The 18,277-nt window shown below is 46.4% G+C and overlaps 1 protein-coding gene across 2 annotated transcripts in view; it reads left to right on the top strand.

The window, feature by feature from the left end:
• LOC122007960 (alpha-glucosidase 2-like) overlaps positions 1–18,277 on the top strand; it is a 32,044-nt gene that overhangs the window by 9,964 nt on the left and 3,803 nt on the right. For both annotated transcript variants that reach the window (XM_042563499.1, XM_042563498.1), the window contains exons 15-19: positions 4,261–4,348; positions 4,437–4,557; positions 4,901–5,094; positions 5,180–5,288; positions 7,242–7,397. In XM_042563499.1, the coding sequence (XP_042419433.1) occupies positions 4,261–4,348; positions 4,437–4,557; positions 4,901–5,094; positions 5,180–5,288; positions 7,242–7,397 (668 nt within the window). The remainder of the gene's footprint in view (positions 1–4,260; positions 4,349–4,436; positions 4,558–4,900; positions 5,095–5,179; positions 5,289–7,241; positions 7,398–18,277) is intronic.

Raw genomic sequence — 18,277 nt, 5'->3', positions numbered from 1 at the left:
CAATTTAACTCTCGTATCCAAATTCTTCGAACTGGAAATGAAACTGAATATTCTAATTCCTCACTAAATGATTTTTCTTCAAAAAGGGGGTATTATTCATCAAAGCTTTTGTGTCGATATTGTTGGTGCGGTTAGCACTAACGATTTAACCCAGGTTTTTGATGAATGACAAATCAGGTTAAGTTAGTCTGTTGTTGTCTAACACTCTGATCGAGTGTGCAGGAGAAGCCCAGATAGGTCGACGGACTGACCGGATGTCTGGCACGAAGCCCAGCTAGGTCGACGGGCTGACCGGATAGCTGGCGAGAAGTCCAAGCGGGTCGACGGGCTGACCGGACGCTTGGCGAGAAGTCCAGCTAGGTCGATGGGCTGATCGGATAGCTGGCGAGAAGTCCAGACGGGTCGAAGGGCTGACCGGACGTCTGGCAGGTGAGTAAAGTTAAGTCACTGGAAGGGAGTGACTGTGAGGACGCGTTCCCGGGAAGGGAACATTAGGCGTCGATCCGGCTTAGATCCATTTCAGATATCTAAGTCGAGATCGTGACTAGATTCCGGTCTCGGAAAGACGGAATCTAAGTCATACTTTTTCTGTTTATAAATTGTGCTAACAATCTGTGTTGCAGGGTATATTTTGCCTCGGACTAATCTTGTTTTGCAGGAGAAGGAATCTCTGGAAAAAGGTGGTCTGGGCGCCCGGAGGCAACTTTTATCCTCTGCGTCGCCTCGTCACGTGGAGCATCCTGACTGGACTTGCCACGTCGCACCAGGGCGCCCGGAAGGGATCCAGGCGCCCGGAGCAGCATATAAAAGAAGCCCCAGGGGTGGAGCTTCAGACACAACTGAGAACTCTTCGACTGCTTGTCCTGCTGCTCTACGCTCCCACGACGCTAACAAAGCTCCGACAAAGTGCTCCTTCTTCTTTGGTTAATTTCCTTGTCGGTATCACTTTGTTTCATTAGCATTTCTTGTACTCCTTTTGTAATCATATTCGAATTGCTAGTGATTGCCCAACGAAAATGGTCAAGGACCACGGGCCTTCGAGTAGGAGTCGTCACAGGCTCCGAACGAAGTAAAATCAACTGTGTTCATTTACTTTTCCGCTGCATACTTTTACACTCGAGTTTTCGAATCGATATTCACCCCCCCTCTATCGAACAATCACGGTCCTACAGATATATCACAACAAAATGGTGTATCCGAAAGAAAAAATCGTCATCTTCTAGAAGTTGTTCGCACACTACTTTTTACTAGCAATTTACATAAACACTTATGAGGGATGCTATTTTAACTCCTTGCTATTTGATAAATCGATTACCAACTCGGGTGTTAAAATTTATAACCCCAATTTCCACTCTTCAAAAATGTTTTTCAAAATCTCATATCTTTTCCAATCTTCCTTTACGCATATTTGGATGCTAGGTTTTCGTTCATATTCATAATCATCTTAGGTCTAAGTTAGATCATAGAAGTCACAATTGCGTTTTTGTTGGGTACTCTTTCATCGAGACAAGGTTATAGATATTATTCTCCTTCAAAAAGAAAATATTTATCTCTAAAGATGTCACCTTTTTTGAACACCAATCTTTTTATTCGAAATCTTCTAGGGGGAGTCTCTGATTAAAAATTGGGTCCTATCTCATATTTCTCTAACTAATTGAGAATATTTTTGGAAAACAAATCCACCTCCTAATCGAGCTAGGGGGGAGATCTTAACTCCACAAAATCAGGAATCTATCTTACTTCCAAAGACCTAGAAATTCAAAATTCCAAAATTCAAGATTACCCTTTTGTAGATCCAGAAATTCCAAAGAAGGAAAATCCACAATCACCACAAAAAAAAGCCACAAATATCTCCTCGTATCATTCCAGTGCCTAGAATTTCCAGACCAGTTGAACCTTTTTCATTGACTTATAGTAGGATATCTCCGACACCTTACTTGTCTGGCTCAAGTTCTGGTCATGATGATACTAAGTTGCCACAATTGATATGCCAATTGCACTTCGCAAAGGTATTCGTTTGTGTACTCGACATCCTATCTCAGATTTTTTAAGTTACTTTCATCTATCTAGACATATGCGTGCGTTGGTAACCAGTCTCTCAGAAACAATAGTACCAGCCAATATTGACGAGGCTCTTCAATACAAACATTGGCGTACAATGATCCATGAAGAGATCAAAGCTTTGGAAAAAAAAGGTACATGGGACATAGTCAATCGACCAGCATGAAAAGACCTAGTTGGCTGCAAATGGGTCTTCACGATTAAGTGCAAGAGTGATGGTTTGGTTGAAAGATACAAAGTTTGTCTCATGGTCAAGGGGTACACTCAAACTTACGGAATTGACTACCAAGAAGCTTTTGCTCCCGTGGCAAAGATCAACACTATTCGGGTATTGCTATCTCTTGCAGCAAACTTAGATTGGCCACTTCACCAACTGGACGTCAATAATCCTTTCTCAACGACGATCTAGCAGAAGAGGAGTACGTGGATCTGCCACCTAGGTTCAACAAGAATAAAGAAGTCTCAACTTGTCATCTAAAGAAGGCTCTCTACGGTCTAAAGCAATCTCCTAAGGCTTGGTTTGATAGGTTTGCCAAGATGGTTCAGCAACTCGGTTACAAGCAAGCTCACACCGACCATACTCTATTTCACCATGGAGTAAAGGATAAGATTGGCATATTGATTGTTTATGTAGACGACATTATAATCATCGGTAATAATCATGAAGAGATAGAAAGGATCAAAAACATCTTACAACAACATTTGAAATGGAGGATCTTGGGAAACTATGATTTTTCCTTGGAATGGAAGTTGCTCGAAGCAAGGAATATTCGTCTCACAACGAAAATATATTCTGAACTTGCTAAGAGACATCGGGTTAATGGGATGTAAACCAGTTGATACTTCCATGGATCCAAATGTAAAACTTGAGACTCATCCAGAAGATTCACTAGTAGATCGAGGCATGTTTCTGCGACTTATTGGCAGATTGATTTATTTTGCGCACACCAGACCTGACATTGCATTTCCGGTGAGTTGTATTAGCCAATTTATGCACTCACCATATCAATGTCACTTGAATGATGCAAACAGTATTTTGAAGTATCTAAAGGGAACTCCTAGCAGAGAGTTAATGTTTAGGGAAAACGCCACAAGAAATATTGAAGTATTCGTTGATTCTGGTTGGGCAGGGTGTCCAAATAATCAGAGATCCACTTCGGGTTATTGTTCTTTTGTGTTTGGAAATCTGGTCACTTGGTGAAATAAGTAGTCTGTTGTAGCAAGAAGTAGTGCCGAGGCCAAGCGTTCCAGTGCTCTTGGTATATGTGAAGCTTTTTGGCTGAAACAACTCCTTGAAGAACTACATATATCAAAGCAAAGTTCCATAATTATTTGGTGTGATAACAAAGTTGCGATCTCAATTTCACACAACACTGTCCATCATGATAGAACGAAGCATGTTGAGATTGACTGACATTTCATTAAGGAGAAAATTGATGAAGGCATTATCGAAGTCTCCTACATACTTACCACACAGTAGGCTGCATACATTCTTACAAAAGCTCTCTTTAAGCCTATGTTTGACTGGTTAATAGACAAGCTTGGGATGTATAACATATACCATCTAGCTTGAGGGGAAGTGTAGAATATCATATCTTATCTTACTATCTTATCATATCTTATCTTACTATCTTATTATATCTTATCTTACCATATCTTATCATATCTTATCTTATTGTCTATTTCATCTTTATCTTTTAAAAACATATAAATATAAATATATGAGCCTGTATTAATTCGTTGTATATACGAAAAGGACTATACATTGCAGTGTTTTCTGAAAGTCTCTTTCTGGTTTAGTGCTTTTATTTATCTATTACAGAAATGGTGCAATTTTTTTTATAATCTCCAGTATTATGTGAAAGCAAAGAGACATGTCCGAGATAGAAAAAAAAAACTCAAATTATTCAAATAAACCCACGCTTGGTGAAGATAAAGTTTGTACATAGAACAATTCCTGTTGTCATTTGTTGATTTTAGTATTTAGCAAAAAGTTACTCTAATGGGTTCAATATTGCGAGTCAATCCTACACTAGTACTAAAATTTGACAAACATATAATGAATAATTTAGCAAAACTGCACTACTAGTTTTCTTGTATTAGATTGTCTATGTTTGACTATATATTTTTTTTTAAAGAAATGGAAGCTTTGAGTCACTATCTTGTTTGCTTATGATTTGTTCTTCTCCTTTGAATCAGCACTATGCCAGATCAAGGGTCACATGAATGTGCATGTATCATGCCAAAAGGAATTTGGCAACGTTTTGATTTCAGTGATTCACACCCAGTATGTTTATTAAAAACTTAATGATCTGGTTCATACTAATAGCTCATTCATTCTTATGCTAATGCTACTTTCTGCTTTCTAATGTCAGGATCTTCCATCTTTGTACTTGCGAGGTGGATCAATACTTCCTGTGGGCCAACCTGTACAATATGTTGGTGAAACAAACCCAACAGATGAACTTTCACTTCTTATTTCTTTAGATGAAAATGGTACCCTTCCAACTCAAATATTTTTCTCTTTTAATCAAGGCAATAATTACTCTAATATTGAAGAAAATATTGATCTGGTTGGCTCCATTTTTTATTTTTTTGGTACATTTGTCAAAAATCAACTGGGCATCACCGAAGATACAAGATAGTTTTGCACTACAAATACAACTTTACAAAAACTTTCTTCAGTATTTTGATCAAAATTCTCAAACAAGAATAAAATGACCAATCATATGGGTCTTTTGGCTAAACCACGGCATCTTCTTAGACATCTAATTCTGTGTACTAGGATGCTATTAAATACAGTTATACATAGTCATCACCCTTGACTATATGTCTCCAGGTAAAGCCGAAGGTGTTCTATATGAAGATGATGGTGATGGGTATGGATACACCCAAGGCAATTATCTCTTGACATATTATTCTGCAGAAATCGTTTCTTCAAACTTAACAGTTAAAGTTTCAAAATCGGAAGGGTCATACAAGAGGCCAAAACGGCCTCTGCTTGTAAAATTATTGCTTGGAGGAGGTGCTATGGTAAATTATTCCTTGCAACAATATGATTGAACCACTTGATTTTAAAGTTATGCGACAAGCTTATTTCCTTTGACGTTGTTTTCAGATTGATGCACGAGGCATTGATGGAGAGGAACTGCACTTGGAAATTCCTTCAGAATCTCAAGTGGTTAAATTGGTATCAGCTAGTGAAGATTGGTACAGAAAACAAATGAGTAATTATCTCACCATCTATGAGAACGTCACTAAATCATTGTACAAGTTTTACTCAGTTATCTGATAGTTAATGGGAACTTTTATTAGAAATAAAGCATAATGGTTAATGAACTTAATGTAGATTGACTCTACCGGAACATGTATTAGCAGTTGCATTTTAGTCATCTAATGTCCAAAATTGTTTCTTGGTATGGCTGCAAATGTTGATTAATAGTAGTCTTTGCAACTAAAATATGTCATTTCAGTTGCCACTCGATATTGATACTAGGACTGCATGGGTAAATGTTGCTTTGTAGCTCATGCCGATACAATTTTGATAGTACCGATAGAGACATGATTTATCTTGGTCAGTTCCGTCTATAGTCTACTGGGATAGGAAAATTGTCTGTTTTATGACTTCCTTTGATAACATCTGTCAACCACGTGGAGTAGAAAGGCAGAATGGGGAAAAGGAGAAGTACCCATTTTTGTTTTATGCTAACTTAGCAGGAAGATTCTTTTTTCATGACTGTTTTTTTTGTTATGGAGAGGAGATGAAACACTAAAATAAGAGGGGAAGGAAAGAGGAGATATTAGAAGCACAGCACACAGCCGGAGCGACAGTAGCAAGAGGAGCAATGCAAGAGTCCAAGAAAGCGAAATAAATTCATATCTTGTACTTGCGCCTATAGGTGTTCACATTTCGACTGTATTAGTCCAACTCCTACTTGAAGTGGGTTAATTAAGATATATCTAAGGATATGTGGAGGAATCAATTCCATTATTGGATGTCCTAAGAGTATTATTTAATTTGGTCTTAGAAAAAAAAAATTAGAAGATTAATCTCAATAGGGTGCTTACCAGAACTAATACTCTGATGCAAGCATTTTGGTATTTGGAAGATATAATCATTAATTACGATGGTTATTATAATTTTATAATTTCTTATTCTAAAATTTTAATTTCAATTAGCTTTGTAGTTGTTGTAGGTTTATATTTGTAAGGAAATAAGCTCTGTAAAGATCATAGGATTAAAATTCATTGAGTTCTTGAAACAATTTGAAGTGTGCTAACTGTTAGCATTGATATGGTATCAAAGTTATACTATTCTATCAAGAAACCTACATCACAACACAGAATGACCTTTTAAATCTTGGTTAAAAGTTGATTGATAGTCATAGGCATCTACTATGTCACTGTCCTTTTCTTTTCAATCATACAATATGGTACCAAAATCATACTATTCTGGCTAACCTGACTACAGCACAGAATGACCTTTTAAATCTTGGTTAAAAGTTGATTGATAGTCGTGGACATCTACTATGCCACTGCCCTTTTCTTTTCAATCTTATAATATGGTACCAAAATCATACTATTCATGGCTAACCTGACTACAACATAGAATGACCTTTTAAATCTTGGTTAAAATTTGTTTGATAGTCATTGGCATCAGCTATGATGCTGTCCTTTGCTTTTCAACCAAGCGTGTTATTCTACTGAAGAAAATGTCTAATTCTTTATTTATAATGTGGATTAGTTTAGTCAAATTAGCCTAATTGATATTTAAGAAATGTGAAATGAGGATTGCATTTGTGGGATTTAATTCTTTTGAATGTGATAATTACAGTATAATTGCTCATAACTCTTTCCATTCAGTTCCTCGAAGCCTAGACTGTTGAAAATTGCTAGTGGTCATGAATCTGAATTATAACCAATACATAGATTTAAGAGTAGTCAGACTTGCTTAAATAAGCACCCTAAAACAATTTTCTATTTAAACATAAAATGCCAAGGGCCTAAACTATAGATACAATAATGATGAGATGTTGCCTAAAACACTGTTATTATTATTTTTTTGTTAAAGCATTCATATTCTAATTGGTGCCCAAAGTGTTTCGGGGCAAATTGCAACAATTTTATGCCATTCAGATGTGATTGAGATGTACCCATTTATTGAGCATTGATCTATGCAGAAAACGCCAAGAATATCCCAAGTGAAGATGGACTTACTGGTCAGAAGGGATTTGAGCTCTCAAAGACTCCTGTGGAGCTGAAAAGTGGTGACTGGGCCTTGAAGGTGGTGCCCTGGATTGGTGGACGAATTGTATCTATGAATCATCTTCCTTCAGGTAAACAATTACATTTATGCCTCAAAATAACCAATAGCACTCTTTGTTTTATTGATATTGCATTTTAAAACTACCATCTGTTTACCGCTAATGTTCTGAAAATCGGACTTGAGATTGAATCAGCAAGGCTAATTGGTCGATTGTTCAACTCTTCAAACTATTGAACCATCAAACCAGTTGACTTGGAAATGTTGTCATAAATATCCTTAGATATTTCAAATACATAATCCTTAACTTATTGCCAACAAATATATTAAAGTCATCATCTCCACAATATATACATTTGCGACGTGTGATGTGTTAGATGCAACTTGCTTGGGAAGTGGCCGTGGAAGACAACTTTGTGTCAGAAAATTGGTCTCCGAGCAGATGCCCGATGAAGCAGTCCACAGTTGGAGGGAATGAAACAAACTGAGCAAAACAGAGATTTGACTGTGATATTACGATGTAATATCAAAATACACAGTCTTTGATATTGGAATTGACACACATGGAGGGATAAATAGACAAATTATTGATTTGAAAAGCAAGATTGGAAATTTTTATTAAACTTAAAAAGTTTAATTTTTTTTGGATAAGTAAAATTTTATATATAGCATTGACAAAGTGTACAATAAGCAGACTGATCCGGCAGTAAGAATGGGGAACCCACTTCCTGAAGGGTCTCAGCTTGAGAACCGATGAAGGGCTGACTAAGCGGTTAATGGCCGAGCCGATCATCCGGGTATGTCCGAGCGGAGTTAGATAACCCATCCATGGGTTTGGGTTTCCGACGCCAAGGCAGGAGGATCGAAGGGCCGACCGGGAGCCCGAACGTCAGGGGCCAAAGAGCCGAGCGGGCAACCCGCCCGGACAAAATAAGGGCGAGGGGAGAAGAAGGTGGCCGAACGGCCTATGCGCTCGGCTCGGGATATGGAATATCGGCAGAAGCATGTCTGATGATTAGGCCGTACATAAGATCGCACGATGGAGGATCTTGCCGTCACATCATGGAAAGGTGGATACAGTAGCAGTATGGCCTCATGGACGCCTTTTCTGACGGGTCCATATCGGCATGGCCCTTCGAGACCCATGCAGGCATGGTCAAACGCAGTGGTGCTTTGATTGGCGCCGAGCTTCTTCGAGGGTCATATAAGGCCTCCATTTCTTCACCGGAGGTATACGTCTTCATCTTGAGGCTACCTTCTTGTCATTCCTCGCCTGACTTGAGCGTCGGAGTCGCCGGGACACCCCTCCGGCTCGGTTTTGTTGCAGTTCGCCGAGTACTCGAGGATCCAGCAGAGCGCCACGTGCGTCCGACTCTTGGTTCGGACAGATCAAAGTGGCGCCGTCGTGGGAACGCTCCGCATCCGATCGGAGACAATGGACGAGGCTGCACGGTGACGCTTTCAGCAGAGGAACTCGACGCCTGGTCGAGATAAGGGCCGCCAAACTCATGGAGCAAAAAAAAGCATCCGCCGAGCGGGCGGAGCAACAAGCAACATCTGCGTCTCGTGGCCGAGCGGCACCGTCGCATTCCATCGGGCCTTGTTTCGCACCCGAAGCCATACCAGCCCGAAGAGATAGAGGATCTTCCTCGGATGAAATGCCAAGGCGGGATGACAGGAAGGGAAAACTCCCCGGACTCCTCCCGAGCGGATCAATCGTCAATTTTGGAGGTTATCCTACGAGACCCTCTGCCTACACTACGTGCCTCCGACGATCGGCGAATCCAATGGAACAACGGACCGGATGATCATCCGGTAAGTTCGATATCTGACCACGCTCCATACGGATGGAGTAAAGTGTAAGTTTTCCTTACCACCCTCTGGATCGGCTCAACGGTGGTTTCAAGGTTTCGGACGGATCCATCACGAGCTTCAAGGAATTCGAACGGCCCCACCAACCGCCGACACTAGAAGACAAGTGTCGACTTGTTTGCCATCAAGCAAGAGCCGAGAGAATCGCTTCGAGCTTACAGCGATTCAACCAAGTGGCGATGGATATCCCAACGCCACATCGGAGACAATGATGAATGCCTTCACGCAAGGCCTTGTGGATGGGGACTTCTTCCGATCGCTCATCCGAAAGCCGCCCGAGATTATGATCACATGCTGCATCGGGCCAACGAATACATAAATGTGGAAGAAGCATGAGCCGCTTCGGAAAAAGGAACCTCGAGCGGGCACCTATTCATCGCGGAAGCAAGCCGCCCGCCTAGAGGACCGAGGTCAAGCAATCCGATCCCCACACGCCATATCTCACGTACAAGAGGTCCGCTCGACTCAAGCCAAAGAAGAGGTGGACCCCATGTTCCGCTCTTACCACCAGACGGATACGCATAACACGAGGGATTGCGAAGCCTTCCCTTTGTGTCCAATCTTGTTCCCGGAAAGCCGAGCGACGGTCTCCTCCCACCGGCAGGAGACTTAGGACTCATGAAGCCGACCGGCGACATCAGCAGACACCCGATCGGCACCGATCCCGAGGCAGGAGAATCGCCGGGCGTCCAGAGAACGGTCACGGCCGTCCGCTCGGGAGGAGGAAAATAGGAGCAATACTTCCCGGCGAGATCAGCATTGCTGGTGGGCCGGCCGGAGGAGACTCCAACCGAGCCAAGCGGGCGTCCGGCAACTTCAGATCCACGCGGTCGGTTGCAGCCAGGAGCGCGAGTGGACCGAAATCACTTTCGGACCCGAGGACTTAGAAGGAGTAGAAGTGCCCCACGAGCCTGTTCATTAAAGCGGTAATAGCAAATTACACCATTCACCGCGTATTTGTTGACCAGGGAGTTCGGTCAACATCGTATTCAAGAAGGCGTTCGATCGGCTGCAAATTGAGCTGCTGGCCATGACAACCCCGCTCTACGGGTTTACTGTAACGGTTCAGGTCGGACAATCCGGTGGCCACCTCGGGAGAAGAGCCGCCGGGAGGACGGGCAGATTAACCGTGGTGGTCGACTCTCCCTCATCCTACAACGTCATTTTGGGGCGACGGCGAATTCCGAGCGATTGTCTCAACCTTCCATCAGAAGATAAAATTCCCGTGGAGGACAAAGTAGGAGAAGTGCGGGGAGATCAGCTAGCACTCGGCGGTCTATATAGAGATGATCCGGCGAGGCTTGCTCGGAAGGCTCCCAATTGAGGTACATGCCATAACCAGAAACCTCCTGCTTTAATTTATGATGAAAAGGAGGAAGTCCAGATCCATCCAGGCCGATCGGAGGCCACGACTTTATCGCCTCGATCCGGCGAAAGAAAAGGAAGAAGATCGATGCCTCCAACGAAATCATGATGTCTTCGTCTAGTCGCACGGAATTTCGCCGAGCCTAGCGCAACATGAATTGCATGTCCGGACCTCGGCGATGAAGCGGAGAAAAGGGACTTCGCGCGGCGAATGCCATCATCCGGACGGAGTAGAAAAACTTCAAGGCCGGCCACATCGCGAGTGCGGTTCCCAGTGGTGGCAGCGTAGTCTTGGTCTCAAGGGCGGCAGTGGAGGGTGCGTCGACTTCGAGATTTAAACAAGGTACCCCAGATTTTTATCCTCGCCGGATAGATCGGTTGGTGGACTCCAGGTGCGAACTAATTTGCATGCTTGATGCTTACCAAGGATATCACGCTCGCTCGGGAAGACCAAGAAAAAGTAAGCTTCGTTATTGTTATGATGTGATGCCGTTCGGATTGAAGAATGCCGAGCCACCTATCAACGCTTGATGAACAAGGTTTTCAAGGAGCAGATAGGGGAATCGGAAGTTTATGTTGACGACATTCTTATCAAATCCGTCCGAGCGGCCGATCTTTTCAAGGATATGGAAGAAACCTTCCAACACTGCGCAAATATGGAGTCAAGCTAAATCCAAAGTGCCTGTTCGGAGCTAGGAGGGCGTTCTTGGGGTACATAGTGACCGAGCGGGGAATCGAAGCAAATCCCAGCAAGGTGAAAGCACTGCAAGACATGCCGTCCCCTAGAAATACTAGAGAAGTGCAGAGGTTGACCGGTCGGATAACTGCTTTATCCAGATTCATCTCCAGAACCGCCGACCGGAGCCTTCCATTCTTCAAGGTTCTGCGCAAGGCTGCTAAGTTCCAGTGGGATGAAGAATGTGACCGAGCATTTGAAGAGTTGAAGATATATCTTAATTCTCTGCCAGTGTTAGCCAAGCCGATCGGGGGTGAGTCACTTTATATGTATCTGTCGTCAACTGAGTATGCTGTGGGCTCAGCACTTGTGAGGGCGAACGGCGAAGAGCAGCCGGTGTATTTTCTAAGCCATATTTTAAAAGACGCTGAATCTCGTTACACCGGGCTCGAGAAGTTGGCTTTCGCTTTGGTTCTTGCCGCTCGGCGCCTGCGACCGTATTTCTTGGCCCATACCATTATTGTCCGGACGAACAGTCCACTTGGAAGAGTGCTGTTGAATCCGGAAGCGTCTGGACGGCTTATCAAGTGGACGACAGAATTGAGTGAATTTGACATCCAATATCAGCCCCGCTCGGCGATTAAAGCCCAATCCTTGGCTGATTTTGTGACCGAAGTGCAAAGGCCAGAGCCTGAAGCTATGTGGAGAATATATGTGGATGGATCCTCCACTCGGCTTGGAAGTGGGATCGGAATATTACTACTCTCACCTCAGGAAGAAAAGATGCACCTATCCGTCCGGCTAGATTACAAAGCTACTAACAACGAAGCAGAGTATGAGGCCCTCATAGCCGGATTGCAGGCAGCATGTGGGAGCAACTCGGGTGACACTCTATTCGATTCACGGTTGGCGCTCAAAGAACTTTCGGCACCTTTGAAATCAGCGTGTTCGGCTCGAACTCTACCGAGGCCTTTGAAAACTCAAAGCTACTTTCCAAGAGGTGCTTATTCGGAAGATCCCGAGCGGAGAACCGATGAGTTAGCGAACTAGCGAGCTCGATAACGGTCGCCGTTCAACCAATCGAAAAACGCTCGGTGGCGCGTGTCGATCGGATGGAGGGCCTCACATTTCAGTGACCGGAGGACACCCATTATAGAATTCCTCCGTTCGGGCACACACCATCCGATGAATATGCAGCCGGGCTCCTCAGAAGAAGGCGGTCGGTTCACACTCATCGGAGATCAGCTTTACAAGAAAGCTTTCTCGCGCCCTTTGCTGAAATGTGTAAGCTCGGAGGACTCACCTTACCTCCAGGAAGTACATCAAGGATCATGCGGGGGCATCCGGCGCGCTCATTGGCAAGAAGATCCTCTTGGCCGGATACTTTTGGCCAACTTTACAAACAGATGCCGCTCAGACAGTATCTACATGCCTTTCATGCCAGAAGTATCACAACTCCTCCCACCGACCGGCAGAGGAGATGAAGGCATCAACCATCTCATGTCCGTTCGATCAATGGGGAATGGATATTGTGGGTCCATTTCCGATGGCGACCGGGCAGAGGAAATTTTTACTAGTGGCGGTAGATTATTTCTCCAAGTGGGTGGAGGCCGAGCCGCTGGCAAAGATCACTGAACAGATGGTTAAAAAATTCATTTGGCAACACATCATTTGTCGGTTCGGCATCCCTCGCCGACTAGTGTCCGACAACGGGCGGCAGTTTACAGGGAAGATGTTAGAGGATTGGTGCAAAAGCTACGGCATTGAGCAACACTTCACGTCCGTAGCCTATCCTCAGAGCAACGGTCAAGCTGAAGTCACCAACCGGGAGATTCTTCGTATTCTGCGCGCTCGGCTCGACCATTTGGGAGGGAGTTGGCCGGATGAAGTGCCGTCCGAACGACGCCAAAAGAAGGGACGGGAGTCACACCGTTCCATTTGGTATATGGCGGTGAGGCTGTCATACCGGTCGAAGTCGGCGTTGAGTCAGCCAGGATCCAGAGCTATGATGATGACAACACCGAACGAAGAAACATGGAGCTGGACTTGGTAGAAGAGGAGAGGGCAAAGGCGTCCGTTCGGCTGATGGCATACCGTCAGCGGATGAAGCAAAACTACAACCGGCGCGTAATTCCCAGATCGTTCCAAGTCGGCGATCTTGTCTGGAAGAAAGTCAAGCCGTCGGCAAGCTGGAAGCGCCATGGGCAGGCCCTTTCAAAATCATCGAAAAGCTCCGCTCGGGCGCGTATTATCTGGAGGAGGACGGACGACAGCTAGATAGGCCGTGGAGCGCGAACCACCTCCAGCCTTACCGGGCGGGGTGAAAGGTGTATCACTGTAAATCACCCTGTGTATTTCATTTTTCGACTAAATACTTGAAATGCAGAGATGAAAAGTCAAAGGAGCGAATATAAGGCATTATCATCGTAGCGCGAAGGCCCCCGAGCCGATCGGCCGGGAGGTTTATATGGTTAAGACTTGTAAGCAAATAACCCGTGACGTTCGGATGGGTAAAAACCGAGCGCTCGAGGATCGAAGGCCTCGTACCGTTCGGACGGAGGTATATTATCCGAGCCAAAATACTCGACGAAGTAGATCCCGAGCCGTTCGGCCAGGACGGCATTATCCAAGTGGGTGAAAGGTGCGCCGAGTGTCAAAATTAGTCTAGCCCAGACGTTAAGCCGTAGAGCCGCCGACCGGCTATAAATATCCGCCGGCGAGCTCCGTCGTTAAAGATCGAGAGCCGCCGATCGGCTATAAATATCCGCGCCGACGAGCTCGTCGTTAAAGATCGAGAGCCGCCGACGATTATAAATATCCGCGCCGACGAGCTCCGTCGTTAAAGATCGAGAGCCGCCATTATAAATATCCGCGCCGACGAGCTCCGTCGTTAAAGATCGAGCGCCCTATAAATATCCGCGCCGACGAGCTCGTCGTTAAAGATCGAGAGCCGCCGGCTATAAATATCCGCCCGACGAGCACCGTCGTTAAAGATCGAGCCGCGCCGACCGCTATAAATATCCGCCGACGAGCTCCGTCGTTAAAGATCGAGAACCGCGCCGACCGGTTATAAATATCCGCTCCGACGAGCACCGTCGTTAAAGATCGAGAGCCGCCGACTATAAATATCCGCGCGACGAGCTCGTCGTTAAAGATCAAGAGGCGAGCCGGCGTCTCATCCTCCGTCGTTAAAGATCGAGAGCCGCCGGCTATAAATATCCGCCCGACGAGCTCAGTCGTTAAAGATCGAGAGAGCAGGCGTCTATAAACCTTCCGAGCGGAAGACCGACGAGCACCGTCGTTAAAGATCGAGAGCCGCGCCGACCGGCTATAAATATCCGCGCCGACGAGCACCGTCGTTAAAGATCGAGAGCCGCGCCGACCGGCTATAAATATCCGCGCCGACGAGCACCGTCGTTAAAGATCGAGAGCCGCGCCGACCGGCTATAAATATCCGCGCCGACGAGCACCGTCGCTAAAGATCAATCGACGCGCACTCCTCTATAAAACCCCCGCGCGGAAGACCGACGAGCACCGTCGTTAAAGATCGAGAGCCGCGCCGACCGGCTATAAATATCCGCGCCGACGAGCACCGTCGTTAAAGATCGAGAGCCGCGCCGACCGGCTATAAATATCCGCGCCGACGAGCACCGTCAAAAATCGAGAGCCGCGCCGATCGGCTATAAACATCCCGAGCGGAATAACGAATGCCAGAGTAAGAAATCGTGGAAACTACAAATATTAAAACGTTCAGGCCCGATTGGGAGTTGGTCCTTCGATACTCGGCGTTTGTGGACTTCACAAAGGCAGGATACATGCAAAGAGAGTAGGCCACCTCGCTCGGGCTCTATGCAATATGCCAAGCCGATCGGACGCGTGAAGGAGAACTCTTACGAGCAGGACTGACTCTTAAGTATCAACGATAAGTAAACCAAAGAACATCAGGGACGATTAGTAGGAAAACAAGCAAAGGAACAGTTTCATTAGAAGAATTATGCCGAACGGCAGGTACAAAAATTTTGCATCCGCCGAGCGGATGAAATACAGAAGGTACTTGAAATAACCCGCCTCACTCAGGGTCTTCAAAGTTGAAGAAGGCGTCCGGAATAGCATCAATCATGGCCGCCAGGTCGGAGGCGGGAATATGCATTCCCTCGGGAAGGTGGCCCCCTTTCTTCAAGTATGTCATCGTGACTTTGACCGCTGGTGGAAGAGACGTTGCCACCGAATTTTACGCCGAACCTCTCCGAGTGGAGGTATTCTTGGCGCGCTGCAGCTAGGCGACTCGGCTCTCCCTCTTTATATTTTCTGAGGGCCGCTCGGGAAGCGGTTAAGGTGTCTTGTACAACCTTCAAGTCCACCTCGGCCTTTGTGCGCTCTGCCGAACGGATCTCCCGCTCGGCATTCAGCTCGGCCTCTAGTTTCTTAGATTGCTGATCTAGGGCCCGGACTTCGACTTTCATTTTATCCAGATCAGCAATCGCTCGCCTCTTCCGGCCACTGGCGCGCTTCACGTCCCCGTCCTGCTTCTTCACCAATTCTGTTCGGCCTCGAGGGTTTGTTTCCCCCGCTCGGCCGACGGACCCCCCGACAATTGAAGTTTTTCCAGGAGACCCTCCAGCTCGGCTAGCCGACGGCTAGTGGCGATTTGCTCAGCCCAGCGCTGTAAAGGAAATAACGAAATCAGGAATCAAATAGTGGCATGGAACAGGAAGAAAAATGAATACCTGAGTGGCCTGTTGCATGTTGTTGTCGCCGAGCTGCTTGGGCGTCATGAGGGCCGCTTGAATCTGCGCGTCCTCAAAAAGCTTGGCAAGCGGACCCGTCAAGGTTATTTCGTGAACGGGACTTGAGGGCCGATCGGACGAAGTAACGCCGATCGGCTCGTGTGGTTCCCCCTCTTGGGGTGGCGGAGGACCGGAGTCTCTTCGACGTTTTCGCCGAAGTTCTAGTGGTGGATCCTCGGACGGGGGATTTCCCAGCTCGGCGGGAGCCGAGTAAACAGGATCCGCCTCAACCTCCGTTGAAGCGGATGGGGCAGCATCTGTTTCAGGGGCGGACTGCGCCCCCCCCCCCCCTCTCCCGCATCTGCCGGGCGGCTGGGGATGAGACCCCGCTCGGCGAGCTCCTTTTTGGTGGCCGCCTCGATCTCCACGGCCTTCAGTTTCAGATGAGCGGTAGCCATGACTTCAACTGCAATAGGAGAAATTAAAATCAATTAGATAAAAAGGTAAAGGGAGTAAAGAGTCTCTTACCCATACGGTAGGGAAGATTGGCCGAACGGAGATAACGAAAATATATAACACCTTGAGCGGTCGATCTTGTATCGTGACGGACAACCAATTCATTGCGTGAAGATAGGTGGATTGAACTTGAGCTCCGGTGAGTCGGCAATGATCGCCATTTGGTTGAAATGCCGCTCGGAAGTCGGATGTAGAAGAAAAATTCCTTCCGGTGCTTGTTGGAGGTCGGCATATTATCAAAAATTTGAAGCCTATTCTACTGGAAAATGAAAGTGCCCAACTCGGATTGTTTGGGGTAGAAGAAGAAGTGGAATATTTTGGGGTCAAGTGGGATACTATGCAACTTAAAGAGGACAACCACCCGCTCAGCAACCTAAAGGAGTTTGGCACAAGCTGGCCGAGCGGAAATAATTACAAACTTCCAAAATGAATGGGTGGGTAGGAAATCTAAGGCCGCCCTGAAATTGGTCTAGAAAAAAGCAAATGGTGTCGATCGGCGGGTTATGGGGCCGATCGGACGGGCTGGCTATAATTATTTCGTGGTCATCAGGGATCCCATACGTCCGAACGAGGCGCCGGGCACCCTCCTCATCAAACCGACTCTCCATGGTCATATACCAGGGACCGTGAACGTGAGTGATGGGTTCAGAGGAACTTGCCATCTCGGAGAGGCAAGAGAATAGCAAGAAATCAAAGTCAGGGAAACGAAAGGGGCGAAATGAGCAGAGAAGACCTAGCAAGTGAAGGAAGAAGACTCACTGGGAAGGAAACGGGTGAAAAGAATCACCGATGAGGTGATCGCCGCCTAAAAACAGACGCTAGATCGCCGGAGGCCGCAGCAACAGAACGAAGCAGAAGGCAACGCGCAAGCAAGCATGCGGCGAAGGGAGGAGAAGAAGATTTTATACTGCCGAGGCTGGTCGGCCTCCGCCGTCGGATGCAGGTCACGAAAGGCGAGGCCAACATCCGCCCGTCCATTTCAAAGCAATCGCGTCCCATCGTACTAGGCATCGCCGCCACGTGGGAAGAGCCACGTGGCGCCTTGCCACTAGGCACAATTAATGCGCGTCATACCGCGCGTGTTGCGACTTAATGGGAAGGATTTGCGCAATTTTCGAGAAGATTTAGACAAGCAAACATCCACATTGACCGACGAGGCATTCAAAACGAAGAGCCGAGCGGCTGAATCCGCCATAAGGGCCGAACGGATCAAAGAATATTATAGGCGACGGTAAGGCGATGACCGCCCGCTCGGACACATATAGTCCAGTCAGTCGGACTCACGGCCTCCTTCGACTAGACTTGAAGGGAAGGCAAGTGATCCGGCAGTAAGAATGGGGAACCCACTTCCTGAAGGGTCTCAGCTTGAGAACCGATGAAGGGCTGACTAAGCGGTTAATGGCCGAGCCGATCATCCGGGTATGTCCGAGCGGAGTTAGATAACCCATCCATGGGTTTGGGTTTCCGACGCCAAGGCAGGAGGATCGAAGGGCCGACCGGGAGCCCGAACGGCAGGGGCCAAAGAGCCGAGCGGGCAACCCGCCCGGACAAAATAAGGGCGAGGGGAGAAAAAGGTGGCCGAGCGGCCTATGCGCTCGGCTCGGGATATGGAATATCGGCAGAAGCATGTCTGATGATTAGGCCGTACATAAGATCGCACGATGGAGGATCTTGCCGTCACATCATGGAAAGGTGGATACAGTAGCAGTATGGCCTCATGGACGCCTTTTCTGACGGGTCCATATCTGGGCATGGCCCTTCTGACAGACCCATGCTTGGGCATGGTCAAATGCAGGT

Source organism: Zingiber officinale, chromosome 8A (assembly GCF_018446385.1).
Source record: "Zingiber officinale cultivar Zhangliang chromosome 8A, Zo_v1.1, whole genome shotgun sequence".
NCBI classification, from domain to species: domain Eukaryota; kingdom Viridiplantae; phylum Streptophyta; class Magnoliopsida; order Zingiberales; family Zingiberaceae; genus Zingiber; species Zingiber officinale.
The sequence above is the reverse complement of the archived record's forward strand: the minus strand, read 5'-3'. Positions and strand labels throughout refer to the sequence as shown.